The sequence below is a fragment of the Vicia villosa genome, linkage group LG3 (genome assembly GCF_029867415.1).
Source record: "Vicia villosa cultivar HV-30 ecotype Madison, WI linkage group LG3, Vvil1.0, whole genome shotgun sequence".
NCBI classification, from domain to species: Eukaryota; Viridiplantae; Streptophyta; class Magnoliopsida; order Fabales; family Fabaceae; genus Vicia; species Vicia villosa.
The window spans coordinates 32,775,263-32,793,043 of record NC_081182.1 but is presented as its reverse complement, the minus strand read 5'-3'; the positions used below and the strand labels follow the sequence as shown (position 1 = coordinate 32,793,043).

General features: G+C 41.2%; 1 protein-coding gene across 1 annotated transcript; it reads right to left on the bottom strand.

Annotated features, from left to right (window-relative positions):
• Nucleotides 1–622: 622 nt before the first annotated feature.
• On the bottom strand, nucleotides 623–1,240 carry LOC131657833 (uncharacterized). Its single transcript, XM_058927191.1, has one exon. The coding sequence runs from the start codon at nucleotides 1,238–1,240 to the stop codon at nucleotides 623–625; it is 618 nt and encodes a 205-aa protein (XP_058783174.1).
• Between the last annotated feature and the right edge of the window lie 16,541 nt (nucleotides 1,241–17,781).

Here is a 17,781-nt window from a genome sequence, read left to right as displayed (position 1 = left end):
CTAACAATACTCATTGGCTCATTAAGAACCTTGTCCTCAAGGTTCATAGGTGAGTGGGCATGGGGTAAAAACAGATTGGGCCGCAACTGCCAACTGAGGGGCCCGGAATAGAAAATGTTGGACTTTGTGGAGAGTTGGATACAGCTGTATTCTGATAGGAAAGTGGGGAAATCTGAATGAGTGGTGCAGATTGCGTAGAAGGAGATAAGCATGAGGGGAAATCTTTATGATGATGCCAGCTGGTGCCTTGGGACGCGGAGGGGCTGGATTCAGAAAAGGTAGCATCGGTCAACGCGCCGGTATGGGAAGCACATGGGGCTGTCGCAGAATGACGTTGGGGACTCTTCACATGTGTGGCACGCGTGGGACAGGTGGCACCAAGAGAGTGGACCGCTGGGTGCACTTGATGGTCACGTGAAGCCAAAGACTTAAGGTTACTAGTATCAGCATTTGAAAGTACTTTATCCCCATAGAGAGCTTCATTCGGTGATACCAACCACTTCTCTCTCAACTTGTCTTTCTTTCTCCGTTCTCCATCCGTTCGTAAGTACTTAGAAAAAGTCACCATTCCCTGAGCCTTCTTCATACTAACTCCAAGTCTGATATCCTGAGGGTTCTGCGCTTAGCTTCCTTGGCCTGAAGGTGAGTTAGGAACTGAATCTTTTATGCCTCTGTTTGGCTTTTGTGATGCAGAATCGTGACTATTTGTCAACTCTTTTGCAGGTCCGCACAAGGAGGAAGATATCGTGGTCAGATCCGCCTCCTCTGAGATGGAATCCAAAAATTCCAATGGTCTGTTGAGAGGGAGGGGACAAAAGTCTGATTCCGGTTCTGAGCCAAAGTATGGGCGCAACAGAGATACATGCACCACCGGGTGGATATGTGAAGATGATGGTAAGTCTAACAAATAAGATACTTCTCCGACCCGCTTAATGACTTTAAAGGGTCCAAAAAAACGTTTTGTTAGTTTTTTTGACGATCTCTTTTGAACAGTGGTTTGACGATAAGGTTGGAGCTTAAGGAGTACTGAATCACCAGGCTGAAAACTGTAAGCTATTCTAGTTTTATTAGCTTGTTTCTCCATTGCTTGTCTACTTTTTCTTAAGTTCATTTTAAGTTTGACAAGAAGATTTGTGTGTTGTTGCAAGGAGAACCCGAGGGGGTCTAGGCGTGAGGAATCGGTGAGAAAATCTGTGAGATTGGGCGGATCTCGATCATACAGAGCTTTGAATGGAGGCATGTTTATGGATGAGTGATAGGAAGTGTTGTACCAAAACTCTGCGAGGTGAAGAAACTGGTACCACTGTTTCGGATGGTCACCCACAAAACAACGAAGGTATGTTTCTACTGACCTATTTACGACTTCAGTTTGTCCGTCCGTTTCTGGGTGATAAGAAGTGTTGTATTTTAATGTAGTCCCCTGAGCTTTGAAGAAGGATTTTCAGAAAGTACTCAAAAACCGAGGGTCCCTGTCAGAAATAATCGACTTTGGAGTTCCATGTAAACGAAAAATTTCCACCATGTAACGAGATGCTAGATCCTTAGCTGTAAAGCTGGTTAGTAGTGCCAGAAAATGCACATACTTGTTGAGTCGGTCGCATATAACCCAAATTACAGTGTGTCCAAAAGAATTTGGGAGGTGTGTTATGAAATCCATGGTAAGTTCTTCCCAAACATTATTAGGAACAGGCAGAGGTTGTAAGAGTCCTTTCTTTTTCTGAGTCAGATATTTGTTATGTTGGCAGGTTGAGCAACGTTTGAAAAAGTCTTTTACTTCGAGGTAGAGACCAGGCCAAGCGAAGGAGTTGGAGATGCGAGCGACTGTAGCTTTTACACCCGAGTGGCCTGCTGATGGTGTGGAGTGATATTCTTGCAGAATAGAACCACGAAAACCCATTTCGTCAGGTATGAAAATTTTGTCTCTGTAGAAAAGTAAACCATTTTTGAACCTCAATGAACTAAGGTTGCTGCCTGATTGTTTATTCAGTTAGACAGTATTGAGGCCCGGAATGGTGGAAGCATAGAAGTGTTGTAGTTTGATAAGGATATTAGGGACAATCGAAGAGAGGGACAACAACAAGGAATCATCTGGAGAAAATTGTCTGCTGAGCGCGTCTGCCACCAGATTAGAACGGCCAGATTTGTAAAAAATTTCAAAATTAAAGCCTTGCAATTTAGAAGTTCATTTTGTTGTTCAGGTGTTTGTATCTTCTGTAGCAGCAAGTTCCTTAGGCTTTTTTTTGTTAGTATGAATATGAAAATGTTGCCCTATAAGATACTGACGCCACTTCTCAACTGCTTCTGTTACAACATACATCTCTCTCACATACACAGAAGCTGCTTGCATCCGGGGGCACATCTTTTTGCTTAAGAAGGCGATGGGGTGACCGTCCTGAGAAAGCACAGCTCCAATGGAGATGCCCGAAGCATTCGTTTCTACAATAAGTTTTTGTAAAATTTGGTAAGGCAAGAACCGGCATGTCGGTCATCTTGTGCTTCAAATTTGTAAAGGCTAAACTAGCCTCTGTACTCCATTGAAACTTAGTAGAACGTAACAGATCGGTGAGGGGAGCGGCGAGAGTGGCGTAATTCTTAACCAACCGTCGATAGAACCCGGTGAGGCCCAAAAATCCCCTGAGAGTCGTGAGTGATCGAGGTTGAGGCCAATTCAAGATTGCCTTTACTTTTTCAGGATCAGGTGCAACACCACCTATTGAAATAACGTGCCCCAAGTAATCAATTTTAGCTGCTGCAAAAACACACTTAGAAAGTTTGGCATAAAAAGAATTGGACTTCAATAAATCTAACACCACCTGCAAATGAATTAAGTGATCACTGAAATTGGGACTGTAAATTAGTATGTCATCAAAGAAAACCAAAACAAATTTACGTAAGTGAGGTCTGAGTAGGTCATTCATTACGGATTGGAATGTCAACGGGGCGTTTGTCAAGACAAATGGGCTGGCAAGGAATTCATAATGCTCGTCAAATGTTCAGAAAGCTATCTTATGCGTATCTTCTGATGCAAGTCGAATCTGATGATAACCTGAGCGTAAGTCTATCTTAGTGAAAATTGTAGCAGAGTTTAATTCATCTAACAATTCATCGATGGTTAGGATGGAAAACGGTCTTTAATAGTCACTGTGTTCAAGACGCGGTAATCCACACAAAAACGCCAAGTTCCATCTTTTTTTTAACTAATAGGACTAGTGAGGAAAAAGGGCTGCTGCTAGGTGTCATACCCCAAAATTTACCTGACATAATTTGCATCTATCAGTTTATTAAGGGCGTTCAAAATTAGGAGCCATAGGATTTAATATACCTATTATTAAATTCGCTCTCCTATAAAATTCCTATAAAAAAACTGGCTTAAAATAAAGCAACGATGTAAATAGCAAAGTCTCTAAATCCAAAGAGCTTTTTGGTTTTCTTTATTCTCTTTTGCTTCTTAGAAAGTAGAGGGGTGTGTTTTAGAAAAGTTTAGAGCCCAATAGGCCCATTTTGCTCATTACAAATTAGCTACTTGTATTTTTATTAATCATAAACTTGTTAGTATTAGTAATCCATAAATATTAGTTTTATTGGGTTTATTAAAATTAATCAGGTTTTATATTAATATAAATTACTTAACATGTTATCAAAAAAAAAAATCATTGTTTATTATTATTTAGTTTATTAATTAAATAGAATATATTGATTTATGTTGTTTTTTGTTAATTGAGTCTGAACCACGAAAAAAACGTTAATGGGCCATTTGCATTGCATTAGCGGGCCAAAGACTGGAGGCCCAAGTACGCGCGCGGGTTATGTGTTGGACCGGGTCAAAACGACCCGGATCCTGTTCACCACCCCAAACCTTTGCAAACCCTAGACCTCCTTCCCAAGCCAGCAGCGGCCGCCGCTCCTCCCCCAACGACAAACCCTAATTCAATCTCCGCCCAGGCCCATACGAATTGAATCACAATCAAATCATAACGAAAATCAAATCGAATCTCAATAACATTAAACATAATCAAATCTTAACAAAATAAAAGAAATTTTCTTATTAATCTTCGAATCAATTACAAAACGAATCTGAATCAAAGTTCTAATAGAAGATCTAATCTTCCTAAATCTAAAAAAACCCTAATACTATAAAAGAAGAAGAAGAAGAATTAGAGAGGGGAGGGACGTTTTGCAGAAAGAACTCTTCGCCGCCGCGAGCTCGAACTCTAAGTTTTGGGTCTCCGATCGTACCTGTGAACACGAAAAGAGAGAGAGATTAGGAGAGGGACGAATTCATTCAGAAACTCAAGACACAAGGTAATCTCTAAAACGAAACTTAGCTTAGAATCTTGATTTGCATGCGCCGTTAGCGATTATTGTTTGAATCTGGGTACGAAATTGGGGTTAGGATTTATATTTGGGGGTTTAGGGTTCATAGAGTTTGTTAGGGTTCGTATGTTTTTTTGGTATTTCTGGGTAAAAGGTTGTTAGAGGGTGTGTTGGGAAGATGAAGATCATATGATCTTCATCGGTTTTCTGGGATTAGGGGTGGTTCGCGGCAGGATTCACGGCGGTAAGGGGTGGTTAACGGTGGTTTAAAGGTTTTTTTGGGTTTGTTGAAGAACAAAAGAGAGAGTTTAGAGAGAGAGAATAAAGAAGAGAGAGAAAAAAATGGAAGAATGAGAGGGCTCCGTGTGAAGCCACCACCTTACCCCTGTCCCAAGCCGTCCGATCTACGCCATTTGGCCAATCACGGCCACTTGGCAGTGCCACGGAACATGATTCCGTATGGCCTCTTACCATGCACCCTCCATCATAAACACATGCAGGCCATGTGATCCAGTCAGATCTAAATCCAACGCTCCATGTCTGAACGCACACCACATCTCGTACACTTGCGCTGCACACGAACCAGCGGACTCAAAACTTAGTTGGGCTCAGCCCAGTAGCCTTTAACACCCCCAAAATTGCTAACTAATAACCAAATACACCCCATTGTTAATAAAATAAATAAAATTCAATTAAATAATCTTGTTTGTTTAGTGATTTAGTGGTTAATTAATTAATCAAGATTTATTTTATTATTCTAATAACTCGTTAGTTAAATTTTTCTATTTTGTTAATGATAATTAATTATTTAAATAAACTTCTAAAGAATATTAATTAATTAATTAATTATATATTTTCACAACTTAGCTTAATTTCTCCTCAAACCGACTAAATATATTGGTCGTATTAGACGAGAAATAAAACGATTCTGATTAATTCGCAATGTACTTGCCCTCAATAATTCTCTTCTCGACCCGATTGAAACTATCAGTCGCTTTAGACGAGAGATGAAAATAATTAAATTAAAATACAATTAATTTGCTGCCCGCGATGATCGAATCAATTGATCTGAGTAACCAGCAAATGACAATAAATCTGTTAGCCATACTGATTGAACCTATCGATCACCGCATCTAACAGTAACAAATTAAAATAAGGTTGTACGCCAACCTCAAAACACTTTCACCCTTCAAATCAAATTCAACTACGATAGGCAATTTAAAAGCCTCTAAAAAAGACAAATTCAAATCATAAGTTCAACCATAAGGCGTACAACTACCCCCGAACTACGTGGACTCTGATCCTCCATAAGGAGGTACGTAGGCATTTGGTAACAAGGCGAGTCTCCCCCCTCAAAATCTCAATTCATTTTTAAATCTTAATTTTTACCCTTTTCATTTTATTAGCTATAAACTTTATTTCTTGCCATAAACCTATTTTTACAATGTTAGCCTTTAGGAAAGGGTTGAGGGTGCCTAACACCTTCTCTCAACCTGATTATAATAACTTACCCTGAATCTCATATCTGCGTAGGGTTTCCTATTCGCCCTTCAGAATAGGTGGCGACTCTAAACCTTCAAATTTAGGGCAGGTTGCTACAGCTGGCGACTCTGCTGGGGATATACACATATGGTGAATTATTATGCTCCTAAGGCTTGAGAGGGTTTAGGTTTAGGTTTGTGGTTTAGGGTTTGTGGCGCATTTTAGGGTTTGGCAAACTTGCCACATTTAGGGTTTGGGGGAAGGTTTATCTTTTTAGTAATGATTTTTTTTAATTATTTATTTATTTATTGTTTTTTATTAAATATTTATTTGCCATATTTGCATTAAATGTTAATTGTTATATAATTTGCATTATTGGGTATATTTCACTGCTGTTAAGCCTAAGCGTGGGGATTATAATAATGACCAGAGGGGAATTACATCGCCTACGAGTCTTATTATAATTCCACTCAGAGTGGGTTAAATATTCGGAAAGTTCTGATACGAGGCTCGACCTTGTTGAGGGGTGGACTGGGTAGTTAGCTGATCTCTCTGGGAACCAACCCCTAAAATTCGAACCTCATGGACCAATGAGTTGTTCTAAAATCCAAAGAGACAAAAAGTCTCGGCGGCTACGAATGATCCCATGAGACCTTCTAGAACTTTCCCATGGGAAGGGTAGGCTCCCGAGCCGTTATGTCGAACCTATGAACTTAGGGCCTATGTGATTATATGTTGAATATATGCTTATTATTATTATAATATTATGTTTTTATAATTTGCATGCATCATACATCATATGCATATTTTTATCATGTCTTATCCACAGGTGAAAAAAAAAGAGGAAAAAAAAGAAGAATAAAAAATAATAATAATAATAATTCTTTTTGGTGAAAATTCAGGAAAAATGAATGCTAAGAAGCCTATTGTCCACCTCACCGTCTCAGTGCCTGACATCAAGAAATTGAGAAATATAAGGGATAAGATGTCATCAACTGCTTTGAACAGGTTTGAAGGCCGTTATGGAGATATTTTGGACTTGCTCAAGGTTAAGGTTCAAGAAGAAGCAATCACCGCTTTGATCCAGTTTTATGATCCGCCGCTCAGATGTTTCACTTTTCAGGATTTTCAGTTGGCTCCTACTTTGGAGGAGATGGATGCTATGCTTGGGTTTTCAAGAATTAAAAAAGTATTTTATACAGGTGCTGGAAAAAGGGCTGAAATGTCTGATTTAGCCAAAGCTTTGGAAGTGCCCGTTGCGGATTTAGAAGCTAATCACAAGACCGATGGAGGAATACAAGGAATTAAAAGAACTTATTTGGAAGCTCAAGCTATGTCTTATGCTCAAAAGAAACAATGGGACATTTGTGGACATTTTTTGGCTCTCTTAATTTTTGGTATTGTTCTACTGCCTAATAAGGCAGAATATGTTGATGATGCTGCTATTCATGTCTTCACCTCCTTCAGAAATTCAAATGAGGATCCAACTCCTACTATTCTTGCTAATATTTACTATACTATCCATGATCGGTATGAAAAGAAAAGGGGAGCGATATCCTGTTGTCTTCATTTACTATACTCTTGGTTGACTTCTCACCTTTACAAGGCTAGCTATTTAATCAAAGATTTGACTAGGCATGAATGGTCTCAAAAGCTAAGAGCTCTCAATGCGGATTCTATCTTCTGGTTTGCAAGGAAATTAAATTCTGAAAGAATTATTTATAAATGTGGAGAATTTAATAATGTGCCTTTAATGGGAACTTTGGGTTGTATTAATTATAATCTCGTGCTTGCATTGCGCCAATTGGGTCATTCTATGGATTGTGAGCCTTCCGATCAACAAGTGGAAGGATTAATTTTGCATGATAATGGGAAAGGAGAACCAAGGACATTAAAGAAAATAATTCAAGCTTGGAAGCATGTTCAAACAAAGAATTATGGACCGAAGAATATTGTTGCTAAGGAACCTTACACTAGATGGGTTCAAGAGAGAGTTGGGAAAATTTTGCTACCTTTTGTTGTGGATCCCGCGTACAAGCCCGATTCTCCTAATCCTATTTATCTATCCATCGAAGAGATAGAAGGAATCAAGGCTGCCCTAGAGGCGTCCCGTAAGGAAAAGGAAAAATTAGAGCTTGACATACATCGACTTTCCAACGAAAAAAGTCAACTACGCTTCGATCTTGAGGAGAAAAGCCAAGAACTTCAAGCCGCTAAGGAAGAGAATGATAGACAAAGGAATAAAAGGAAGCGAGCAACCGAAGGAGTTCTAAGTGCTAACTTTGATTTAATTGCACCCAATGAAAGGTTGGAACAAGCGGGCATAGAAATTGCAAGGTGGAAAAGGCGCTATGAGAAAGCTTCCCATGATAAAGCTGAATCTGAGAAAAATCTAGAAGCTGTGGTCTTTGACTTAACTGATAGGACTAAAGATCAAGAGGAGGAAATAAGGAACCTCAAATATGATCTTCAAGAAGCTCGCAATTCTGGACAACAAGAGCGCGCAAGGAGATTAACCACGGAAGAAGCACTTTTACAGCGCACCGATGAGTACAATAGAGCATTCCAAGCCATGGTATCACTTAGGGAAATATTCATAAGACAAAGAGAGGTACACGAGGCAACCCTGAACGAAAGAGACCATTGGAAAAGACAATACACAATTGTTTCTACGGCAAGTGAGCATGTGAGCATGGTTCCCAAAATGCTTGAAGAATATGAGAAGTGTCGTGAAAATTATGACAAGCTAGTCTACTTGTGCAATGATTTAATTCTAGACATTCCGAAGGGTTTAGAAAAAGCGGAGTCTTCTCCCATCATCCTTCCCAAAGAAGTGAAGGAGTTCTTGGAGCTTTGTAGGAGCATGGTGGACAAATTCAAGGAGGACATTCATAGGCGTTCTTAGATATTTATTAGTTTTTACTTTAAATTTAAAAGTCTTATTTCTATTGATGTTTATTTCTTTCCGCAGAGTTGAACAATTTTAATTTGTACTTTCTTTAAAGTAATTTTAAATTAATAAAGTGCGTTTATTTCCGTATTATTCTATTTCTTTGCAATTTTTCACCAAAAAGGATTATTCAAAAAAAAGGGGTTCCTACTAAAAAAAAAACAAAACAAAAAAAAAAACAAAAAAAAAATAATATATATATATATAGACATATATGTTAACATATAAATATATATAAATATATATAAATATATTATAATAACAATGTGGATAAGACATGAGCATGGCATTTGCATATCATTCATAGCACGCATAGCATGGCATTTCTTTTCAAAACATTAAAAGGAAAACTGTCTTCATCTCCAGTCACGCCATTGCAACCCGATCACTCATCCAGACCAGAGCTCAGAAGAAGAAAGCAATGGAACAACTAGAGCAGAACCAAGCCGCCCTTCGCGAAGAAATGACCCAACTGAAAGGCACCGTTGAAGACCTCAAGGGAGGAATGGCCCAAATGCTGAGTTTTATGAAAGACCTCAAAGATGGACAAGACAAAGCTAAGGAGGTTCAGGAACAGTATGAAGAGATGACCAATGATAAAAACCCATTGTTAGGATATGTTCGAGGCCATGACCCTCACAAAACGAATACTCGCGCATCCAAAAGGGTCACTACGACTCATGAAGAGGGAGAGGCCTCTCAAGAAGGGTTTATTCCTACTGCTCAGAAAGAAGGGACGTCTCGCACAGTTCGCATTCCTATCAACAACCCGCTTAGGGATGGGGACTACTTGGATCTACAGTATGGGGACACTAATGACACAGATCAAGTCCCTCAACCAAAGCTGACCTCTGCTGATTCTGGGGAGAATTCTAAGGAGAGTGGACAAATCAAGGCGCTGGAAGAAAGGATGAAAGCAATGGAAGGATATGATGTCTTCGATGTGGATACCTATGAAATGAGCTTGGTGCCGGATTTTACTATTCCTCATAAATTCAAGATACCCGACTTTGAAAAGTACAAGGGACTCTCTTGTCCGAGGAGTCACTTGCGCATGTATGTGCGAAAAATGGCTGCTTATGCTCATGATCAAAAGTTGATGATGCATTTTTTCCAAGATAGCTTGAGTGGAGCATCGGTTGACTGGTATATGCAATTAGAGAAGTCTCACATCCGAAGCTGGACCGACCTTGCTAATACGTTCCTAAAGCAATATAAATACAATTTGGACATGGCACCCGATCGGATGCAACTCCAAAATTTGTCACAAAAGAAAGAGGAATCGTTCAAGGAGTATGCACAGAGATGGAGGGAAATGGCCTCCCGAGTCCAACCTCCCCTGTTGGAAAAAGAACTCGTAAAAATGTTTATGGCTACATTACAAGGGCCATACTACGATAAAATGGTAGGGAGTGTGTCCTCAGGGTTTTCAGATTTAGTGGTTATTGGTGAAAGAATAGAAGACGGAATTAAGAGCGGGAAAATACAAGGAGCATCATCTAACTCCTATCAGGCGAAGAGGCCTACCCCCAACTTCACAAAGAAGAAGGAAGGAGAGACTAATGCTGTAGGGCATCAGGAGAACAGACCTCCCATATCATATCCACCACAACAAAACCGGTTTCAGGGAGGACAAAGGAGATTCGATCCGCTACCTACTTCCAAGAAAGAAATTCTGAAATATTTAATAAATGAATCCTTGGTAGAAGTTAGGCCACTGCCACCTCTTCCTCCAGGCAAGATCACGCCCAACTACAAACCGAATGAAAGGTGTGAATTTCACGCCAATTCTCCTGGACATACCTTGGAGAAATGTTGGGCTTTTAGACACATAGTCCAAGATCTGATTGAGTCAGGGGCAATCGCCTTTGACAAACCCAATGTGAAAACAAATCCGATGCCACACCATGAAGGCGCAGTCAATGCAATAGAAGTTGTCAATGAGCAAGAGTTGGTTCAACAACGGAACTCCCCCATAGATGCACTTAAGAGGTATCTTCTTATAAAGGGGTTTATCCTAGAACATAACGAAGCTTTCAAAGACACTTTGCAAAGGCTCATGGATCAAGGATTGATCCAATTGGAGGAACACCCTGAAGAGGAATATGTGGCGATGGTGGAAAGAAACGAGCCTTTAATGATACCTGCACAAGGGGCAAGGAAACCATTGATTATCCCATGCTCTAGACCACCAGTGATGATACCTACGCAAGAGCGTACCAAGATCATCCCAATCAGAGGACCATATCCTTTGGACAAGATGAAAGCGGTACCATGGGAATATGAGACCGATACTAATACCGCAGTATCAAGCATCGTTGGACCTGGAGGCATGACCCGTAGTGGGCGCATATTCAAAACTGCGCAAGTACAACCCACGTCTAGTAAAAACTTGACGCAATCTGGAGAACAAGTTGTCATGAGACCAAGTGACGAGGCTGAACCTAAGGATAAAGAAACTTTTAGTAAGGATGCGGAGGAGTTTCTCGCCCTGATTAAGAAGAGTGATTATAGGGTGGTGGATCAATTGCAACAGACACCATCTAAAATATCGCTCTTATCACTATTGATACACTCCGAGAAGCACCGAGATGCCTTGATGAAGATCCTAAACGCTGCCCATGTAACTAAAGACATTACAGTCAATCAATTTGATGGGATGGTGGCCAATCTAACTGCTGGGGCATGCCTGAGTTTCAGTGACAATGAGCTACCCCTGCAAGGAAAGTCACACAATAAAGCCTTGCATATCTCCATGCAGTGTGGGAAGGCTCATCTGGCTAGAGTTTTGATCGACACAGGGTCATCCTTAAATGTGATGCCAAAAGCAACACTTGACAAGATAGCCTTAGAAGGACTTGTGGTTAGACCTAGTCGTCTGGTGGTTAAGGCTTTCGATGGATCACAGAGTCCGGTGTACGGAGAAGTAGACCTTCCTGTCATAATTGGTCCCCACACCTTCTGCATCAACTTCCAAGTGATGGAAATCGAGCCAGCTTATACCTGCCTGCTAGGGCGTCCTTGGATCCACGCCGCTGGGGCAGTCACCTCCACCCTCCATCAGAAACTAAAGTTTGTGAATGGGAACTCCATAGTAACCATCAATGGAGAAGAAGATATATTTGTCAGCAATCTAAACTCATACAGATATATCGAGGCTGGAGACGAAGCATTGGGTACCGCATTTCAAGCACTAGAAATTGCAACCGCTATCACACTACCAGTGGAGAAGATAAGAAGGGCGGTGACATCATGGAAAGATCTACAAGACACAGATGCTAAAGGATGGGGCAAGTTACCAGAGGTGTCAGAGAAGAAAGACCGCTCAGGGTTAGGATACCAACCCACCAAGGTCACAAGCACTAAGAAAGAGGAACGATCATTTCCCCCAATAATGCAAACTTTTGTGACTGGCGGGTATGAACATGTGGCTATGGTGTCTAACCAGGATTCTCGAGAAGGGACGTCCAACTTCATTCGAGAAATCAGACCAGGGGAACAACTTCAGAATTGGACAAGCATGGAGATACCGGAGATAGTTTTCATTTCAAAGTAATTTGCTTTTGTGTGTTTTATTTCCCTTTTCAAATAAAGAAAAACAATAACGCTCATGCCTTGCCCGAAGCATAGAGCTAGTTTGTAAGGGCCCCATTTACTTTCAAGTTCGAAGTTTATTAATAAAATTGTCTTTGCATTTTGGTATTGAAAACATTGTCGTTTCTCGCATTTATTCCTTTTTCATTTCTGAAAATGACAAATAAATTTCTTGCACAAACAAAGCACGTTCACATCTGCATACTAAAAGAAAACAAAACATAAAACATGTGCAGATCACCTTCTGACACCACCGATAATAATACTGCTGAGACCCTATACAAACTCGAGGCTCTCGCTAATCAGGCTGAAGAAGGGGATGAGGAAGACGATGAACTTCCGGAAGAGTTGTCAAGGTTAATGGATAAGGAATCCAAGAGCATGCTCCCCCCACAAGAGGCCATTGAAATCATAAACTTGGGAACGGATGAAGAACCCAAGAACATTAAGATTGGGGCAACGCTAGGTAAGGACGTAAAAGCAACGCTAATCAAGCTCCTCCACGAGTATGCAGAGATTTTTGCTTGGTCATACCGTGACATGCCGGGGTTGGATACAGACATCGTGGTACACAGGTTACCTCTCAAAGAAGGGTGTGCGCCGGTCAGGCAAAAGCGCAGAAGGGTTCGACTAGATATGGATAGTAAGATTAGGGAAGAGGTGCTCAAACAGTTCGATGCTGGGTTTCTTGCTGTAGTTGACTACCCACCATGGATTGCAAACATAGTGCCAGTTCCTAAGAAAGACGGGAAAGTGCGCATGTGTGTAGATTACAGGGATCTAAATAAAGCAAGTCCAAAAGATGATTTCCCACTACCACATATAGATATCTTGGTGGATAATACAGCACAAGCTTCAGTGTTCTCTTTTATGGATGGTTTCTCCGGGTATAATCAGATCAAGATGGCTCCCGAGGATATGGAAAAGACTACATTCATGACATCTTGGGGCACTTTTTGCTACAAAGTAATGCCATTCGGGTTGAGAAATGCAGGGGCAACATATCAAAGAGCCATGGTCACACTATTCCATGATATGATTCACAAAGAGGTCGAAGTATATGTAGATGATATGATTGCCAAATCCGGCACAGAAGAAGAGCATATTACAAATCTACATAAGCTGTTTGAACGCCTGAAGAAGTACAAGTTGAGGTTGAACCCGAATAAGTGCACATTTGGTGTAAGATCGGGAAAGCTGTTGGGATTCATTGTAAGCCAACGAGGTATAGAGGTTGATCCTGATAAAGTAAAAGCCATACAAGCGATGCCCGTTCCAAAAACAGAAAAAGAGGTACGAGGTTTCCTGGGTCGATTGAATTACATCTCAAGGTTCATTTCACACCTAACAGCTACATGCGAGCCTATATTCAAACTACTCAGGAAGGATCAACCTATCAAGTGGAATGATGATTGTCAAGTAGCCTTCGAAACCATAAAGAACTACTTGCAAGAACCACCTATACTCTTACCTCCCGTACCCGGAAGGCCACTAATCATGTACCTCACAGTACTCGAAAGGTCTATGGGGTGTGTACTGGGGCAACAAGACGAAACAGGCAGGAAAGAACACGCTATTTTCTACCTCAGTAAGAAATTCACGGATTGCGAGTCTCGGTATTCACCATTGGAAAAGACATGTTGCGCCCTAGCATGGGCCTCCAAACGTCTAAGGCAATATATGCTGAATCATTCCACATGGCTAATATCGAGAATGGATCCTTTAAAATACGTGTTCGAAAAACAGGCGCTCACGGGTAGAATTGCAAGGTGGCAAATGTTGTTGTCCGAATACGACATACAGTATGTAACTCAAAAAGCAATAAAAGGGAGTGTATTGGCAGAACATCTTGCTCACCAACCCCTCGAGGAATACCAGTCTATGAAGTTCGACTTCCGCGATGAGGATATTATGCTAGTAAGAGATTATGAAATACCAGGACCCGACGAGGGACCCGAACCGGGTTTGGTATGGAAACTCATGTTCGACGGCGCCTCAAATGCACTAGGACATGGCATAGGGGCAGTATTGACATCTCCAGATGACCGGCACTTACCCTTCACTGCAAGGTTATGTTTTGACTGCACCAACAACATTGCAGAATATGAAGCATGCATATTGGGATTAGAAGCCGCAATCGATCTAAGGATCAAACTCCTGGATGTGTACGGAGACTCAGCATTGGTAATCCATCAAGTCAACAAAGAATGGGACACTCGAGATGCAAAACTAATCCCATACCGAGACCTTATACTGGAGTTGACGGCTGAATTTGATACTATCACTTTTACTCATATCCCGAGGGAAGAAAATCAAATAGCCGACGCACTAGCAACGCTCTCCTCTATGTTCAAAGTGACCTGGCCAAACCATGAACCACGGATAACTGTTAGACACTTCGATGAACCTGCCTATTGTCTCACGATTGAGGAGCAGTCTGACAACAAACCATGGTACCACGACATTAAAAAGTACCTGGAAAAACAAGAATACCCGGAGAATGCCTCGACAATTGATAAAAAGACACTGAGGAGACTTGCATCCAAGTTCTTCTTAAGCGGAAGCATCCTGTACAAAAGGAACTATGATTCAGTGTTGTTGAGGTGTGCAGATAAAAACGAGGCCAAGGAGATTATCAGGGAGGTACATGAGGGAACCTTCGGAACTCATGCAAACGGACATTCAATGGCTAGAAAAATACTGCGAGCAGGGTATTACTGGTTAACAATGGAGGCCGACTGTTTCCAATATGCAAGGACATGTCACAAGTGCCAGATCTACGCTGACAAGGTGCACGTACCACCAAACCCGTTGAACGTTCTGAGTTCACCATGGCCATTTGCAATGTGGGGAATCGACATGATAGGGATGATAGAACCTAAAGCTTCGAATGGACACCGATTTATATTGGTTGCCATAGACTATTTCACCAAATGGGTCGAAGCTGCGTCTTACACCAACGTGACGAGACAAGTAGTCACTCGATTTATCAAACATAATATCATATGTCGGTATGGGGTTCCAAGCAGGATTATCACCGATAATGGGTCGAATCTGAACAATAACATGATGAGGGAGCTGTGCGAGGAGTTCAAGATTGAACACCACAATTCTTCACCATACAGGCCTAAAATGAACGGCGCTGTCGAAGCTGCAAACAAAAATATCAAAAAGATAATACAAAAGATGGTGAAAACATACAAGGATTGGCACGAGATGCTTCCCTTCGCCCTACACGGTTACAGAACCTCGGTGCGTACATCCACAGGGGCAACCCCCTTCTCCCTAGTCTACGGTATGGAAGCTGTTCTCCCAATCGAAGTGGAGATCCCGTCACTAAGAGTCATAGCTGACACAAAGTTAGAAGAATCGGAATGGGTAAAAACTCGTTTTGATCAGCTTAATCTCATTGAAGAAAAGCGACTGACAGCTTTGTGTCATGGACAACTCTATCAGAAGAGGATGAAAAAAGCGTTCGATAAGAAGGTCCGACCTCGAACCTACAAAGAAGGTGACATTGTCCTCAAGAAGATACTGTTACCTCGACTCGACGCCCGTGGAAAATGGACACCTAACTACGAAGGTCCATACATTGTAAAAACGGTGTTCTCAGGAGGGGCATTAGTCCTCACTACAATGGATGGGGATGAGCTACCGCACCCAATCAACTCAGACGCGGTCAAGAAGTACTATGCCTAGCAAAAGCAGGATTACCGGACATAAGCCGAAGGCAAACTACGAAGGATAAGGGGTCGTGCAATCATCTACTTCTGAAGTCGAAGGATTATTGGGGCCCTTGATAACAAAAAGGCAACGGCAGTATTAATATCATTTCTATTTGTCATTTCCTTTCTTCGCATTTCTGTACACCCGCCAATTCAAGGCAATATCAATAAAATTTCCTTTTTGCATACTACGCTTCATTTCTAATTTCAGTACTATTTGCAAAGGATAATTTATCTTTATAAACTTTAACATGGATTTAACATGAGAAACTTGCAAACTTGCAACACAAAAGCAAAAAAGACAAAATCTCTGAAGGCTACACACACCTTGCACTGGTGTTACCCCAGGTTGATCCTTTCACAAAGGGGTCGGCAAGTCATTCGAATACAAACTGAGCCAGAACTCACAAACAGTTCAAAAGAGGTTAAACAAAGGCAATGGGTGATAAGGAGATGAGTGATAAGGAGATGAGGTGTCGGGGTTATCATACATACATCAGTGCATACATTCATCAGTATACATACAACATACACATGTGTAAGCATTCACACATGCGCATTATACAAACAACAGGGGCATTTGCATAACACATAAGCATGATACATACGCATTTACAAAACAAAATTCTACATAGGTGAATTTCGCGATAACACTCGCGGATAACCCTATTGGTGGTACAGGTAAATTCTGCGATAACACTCGCAGATAACCCTGGTGACATAAGTAAATTTCGCGACAACACTCGCGGATAACCCTATTGGTGGTACAGGTAAATTCTGCGATAACACTCGCAGATAACCCTGGTGACATAGGTAAATTTCGCGACAACACTCGCGGATAACCCTATTGGTGGTACAGGTAAATTCTGCGATAACACTCGCAGATAACCCTGATAACATAGGTAAATTTCGCGATAACACTCGCGGATAACCCTATTGGTGGTACAGGTAAATTCTGCGATAACACTCGCAGATAACCCTGGTGACATAGGTAAATTTCGCGACAACACTCGCGGATAACCCTATTGGTGGTACAGGTAAATTCTACGATAACACTCGCAGATAACCCTGATAACATAGGTAAATTTCGCGATAACACTCGCGGATAACCCTATTGGTGGTACAGGTAAATTCTGCGATAACACTTGCAGATAACCCTGGTGACATAGGTAAATTTCGCGACAACACTCGCGAATAACCCTATTGGTGGTACAGGTAAATTCTGCGATAACACTCGCAGATAACCCTGGTGAAACAGGTAAATTCTGCGATGATATTCGCAGATAACCCTGTCAGTGCAGGTGAACTTGCTAGAATTATAGCAAGCAATCCTATTGGTGTTCACAAACTACGGAAACTTACTAGAGCTATAGTAAGTGGGGGTTCACAAACTGCGGAGGCTCGCTGGCCATGGCAAGCCGATTACACAACCAACAAAGGTCCTCGCTATGTAAGACTCAGGCTTTAGCAGGACGTTTCTCTTCATCCATACTCAAACACAAAGTAAATTTAGGGGTCTTCCATTATTTAATAACTCTTCGATCCGAAAAGCGTGAGACCTGAGTATTCTCACGCCATTCAATCCAACGTAATTAAATAGGGGCAGCTGTCATACCCCAAAATTTACCTGACATAATTTGCATCTATCAGTTTATTAAGGGCGTTCAAAATTAGGAGCCATAGGATTTAATATACCTATTATTAAATTCGCTCTCC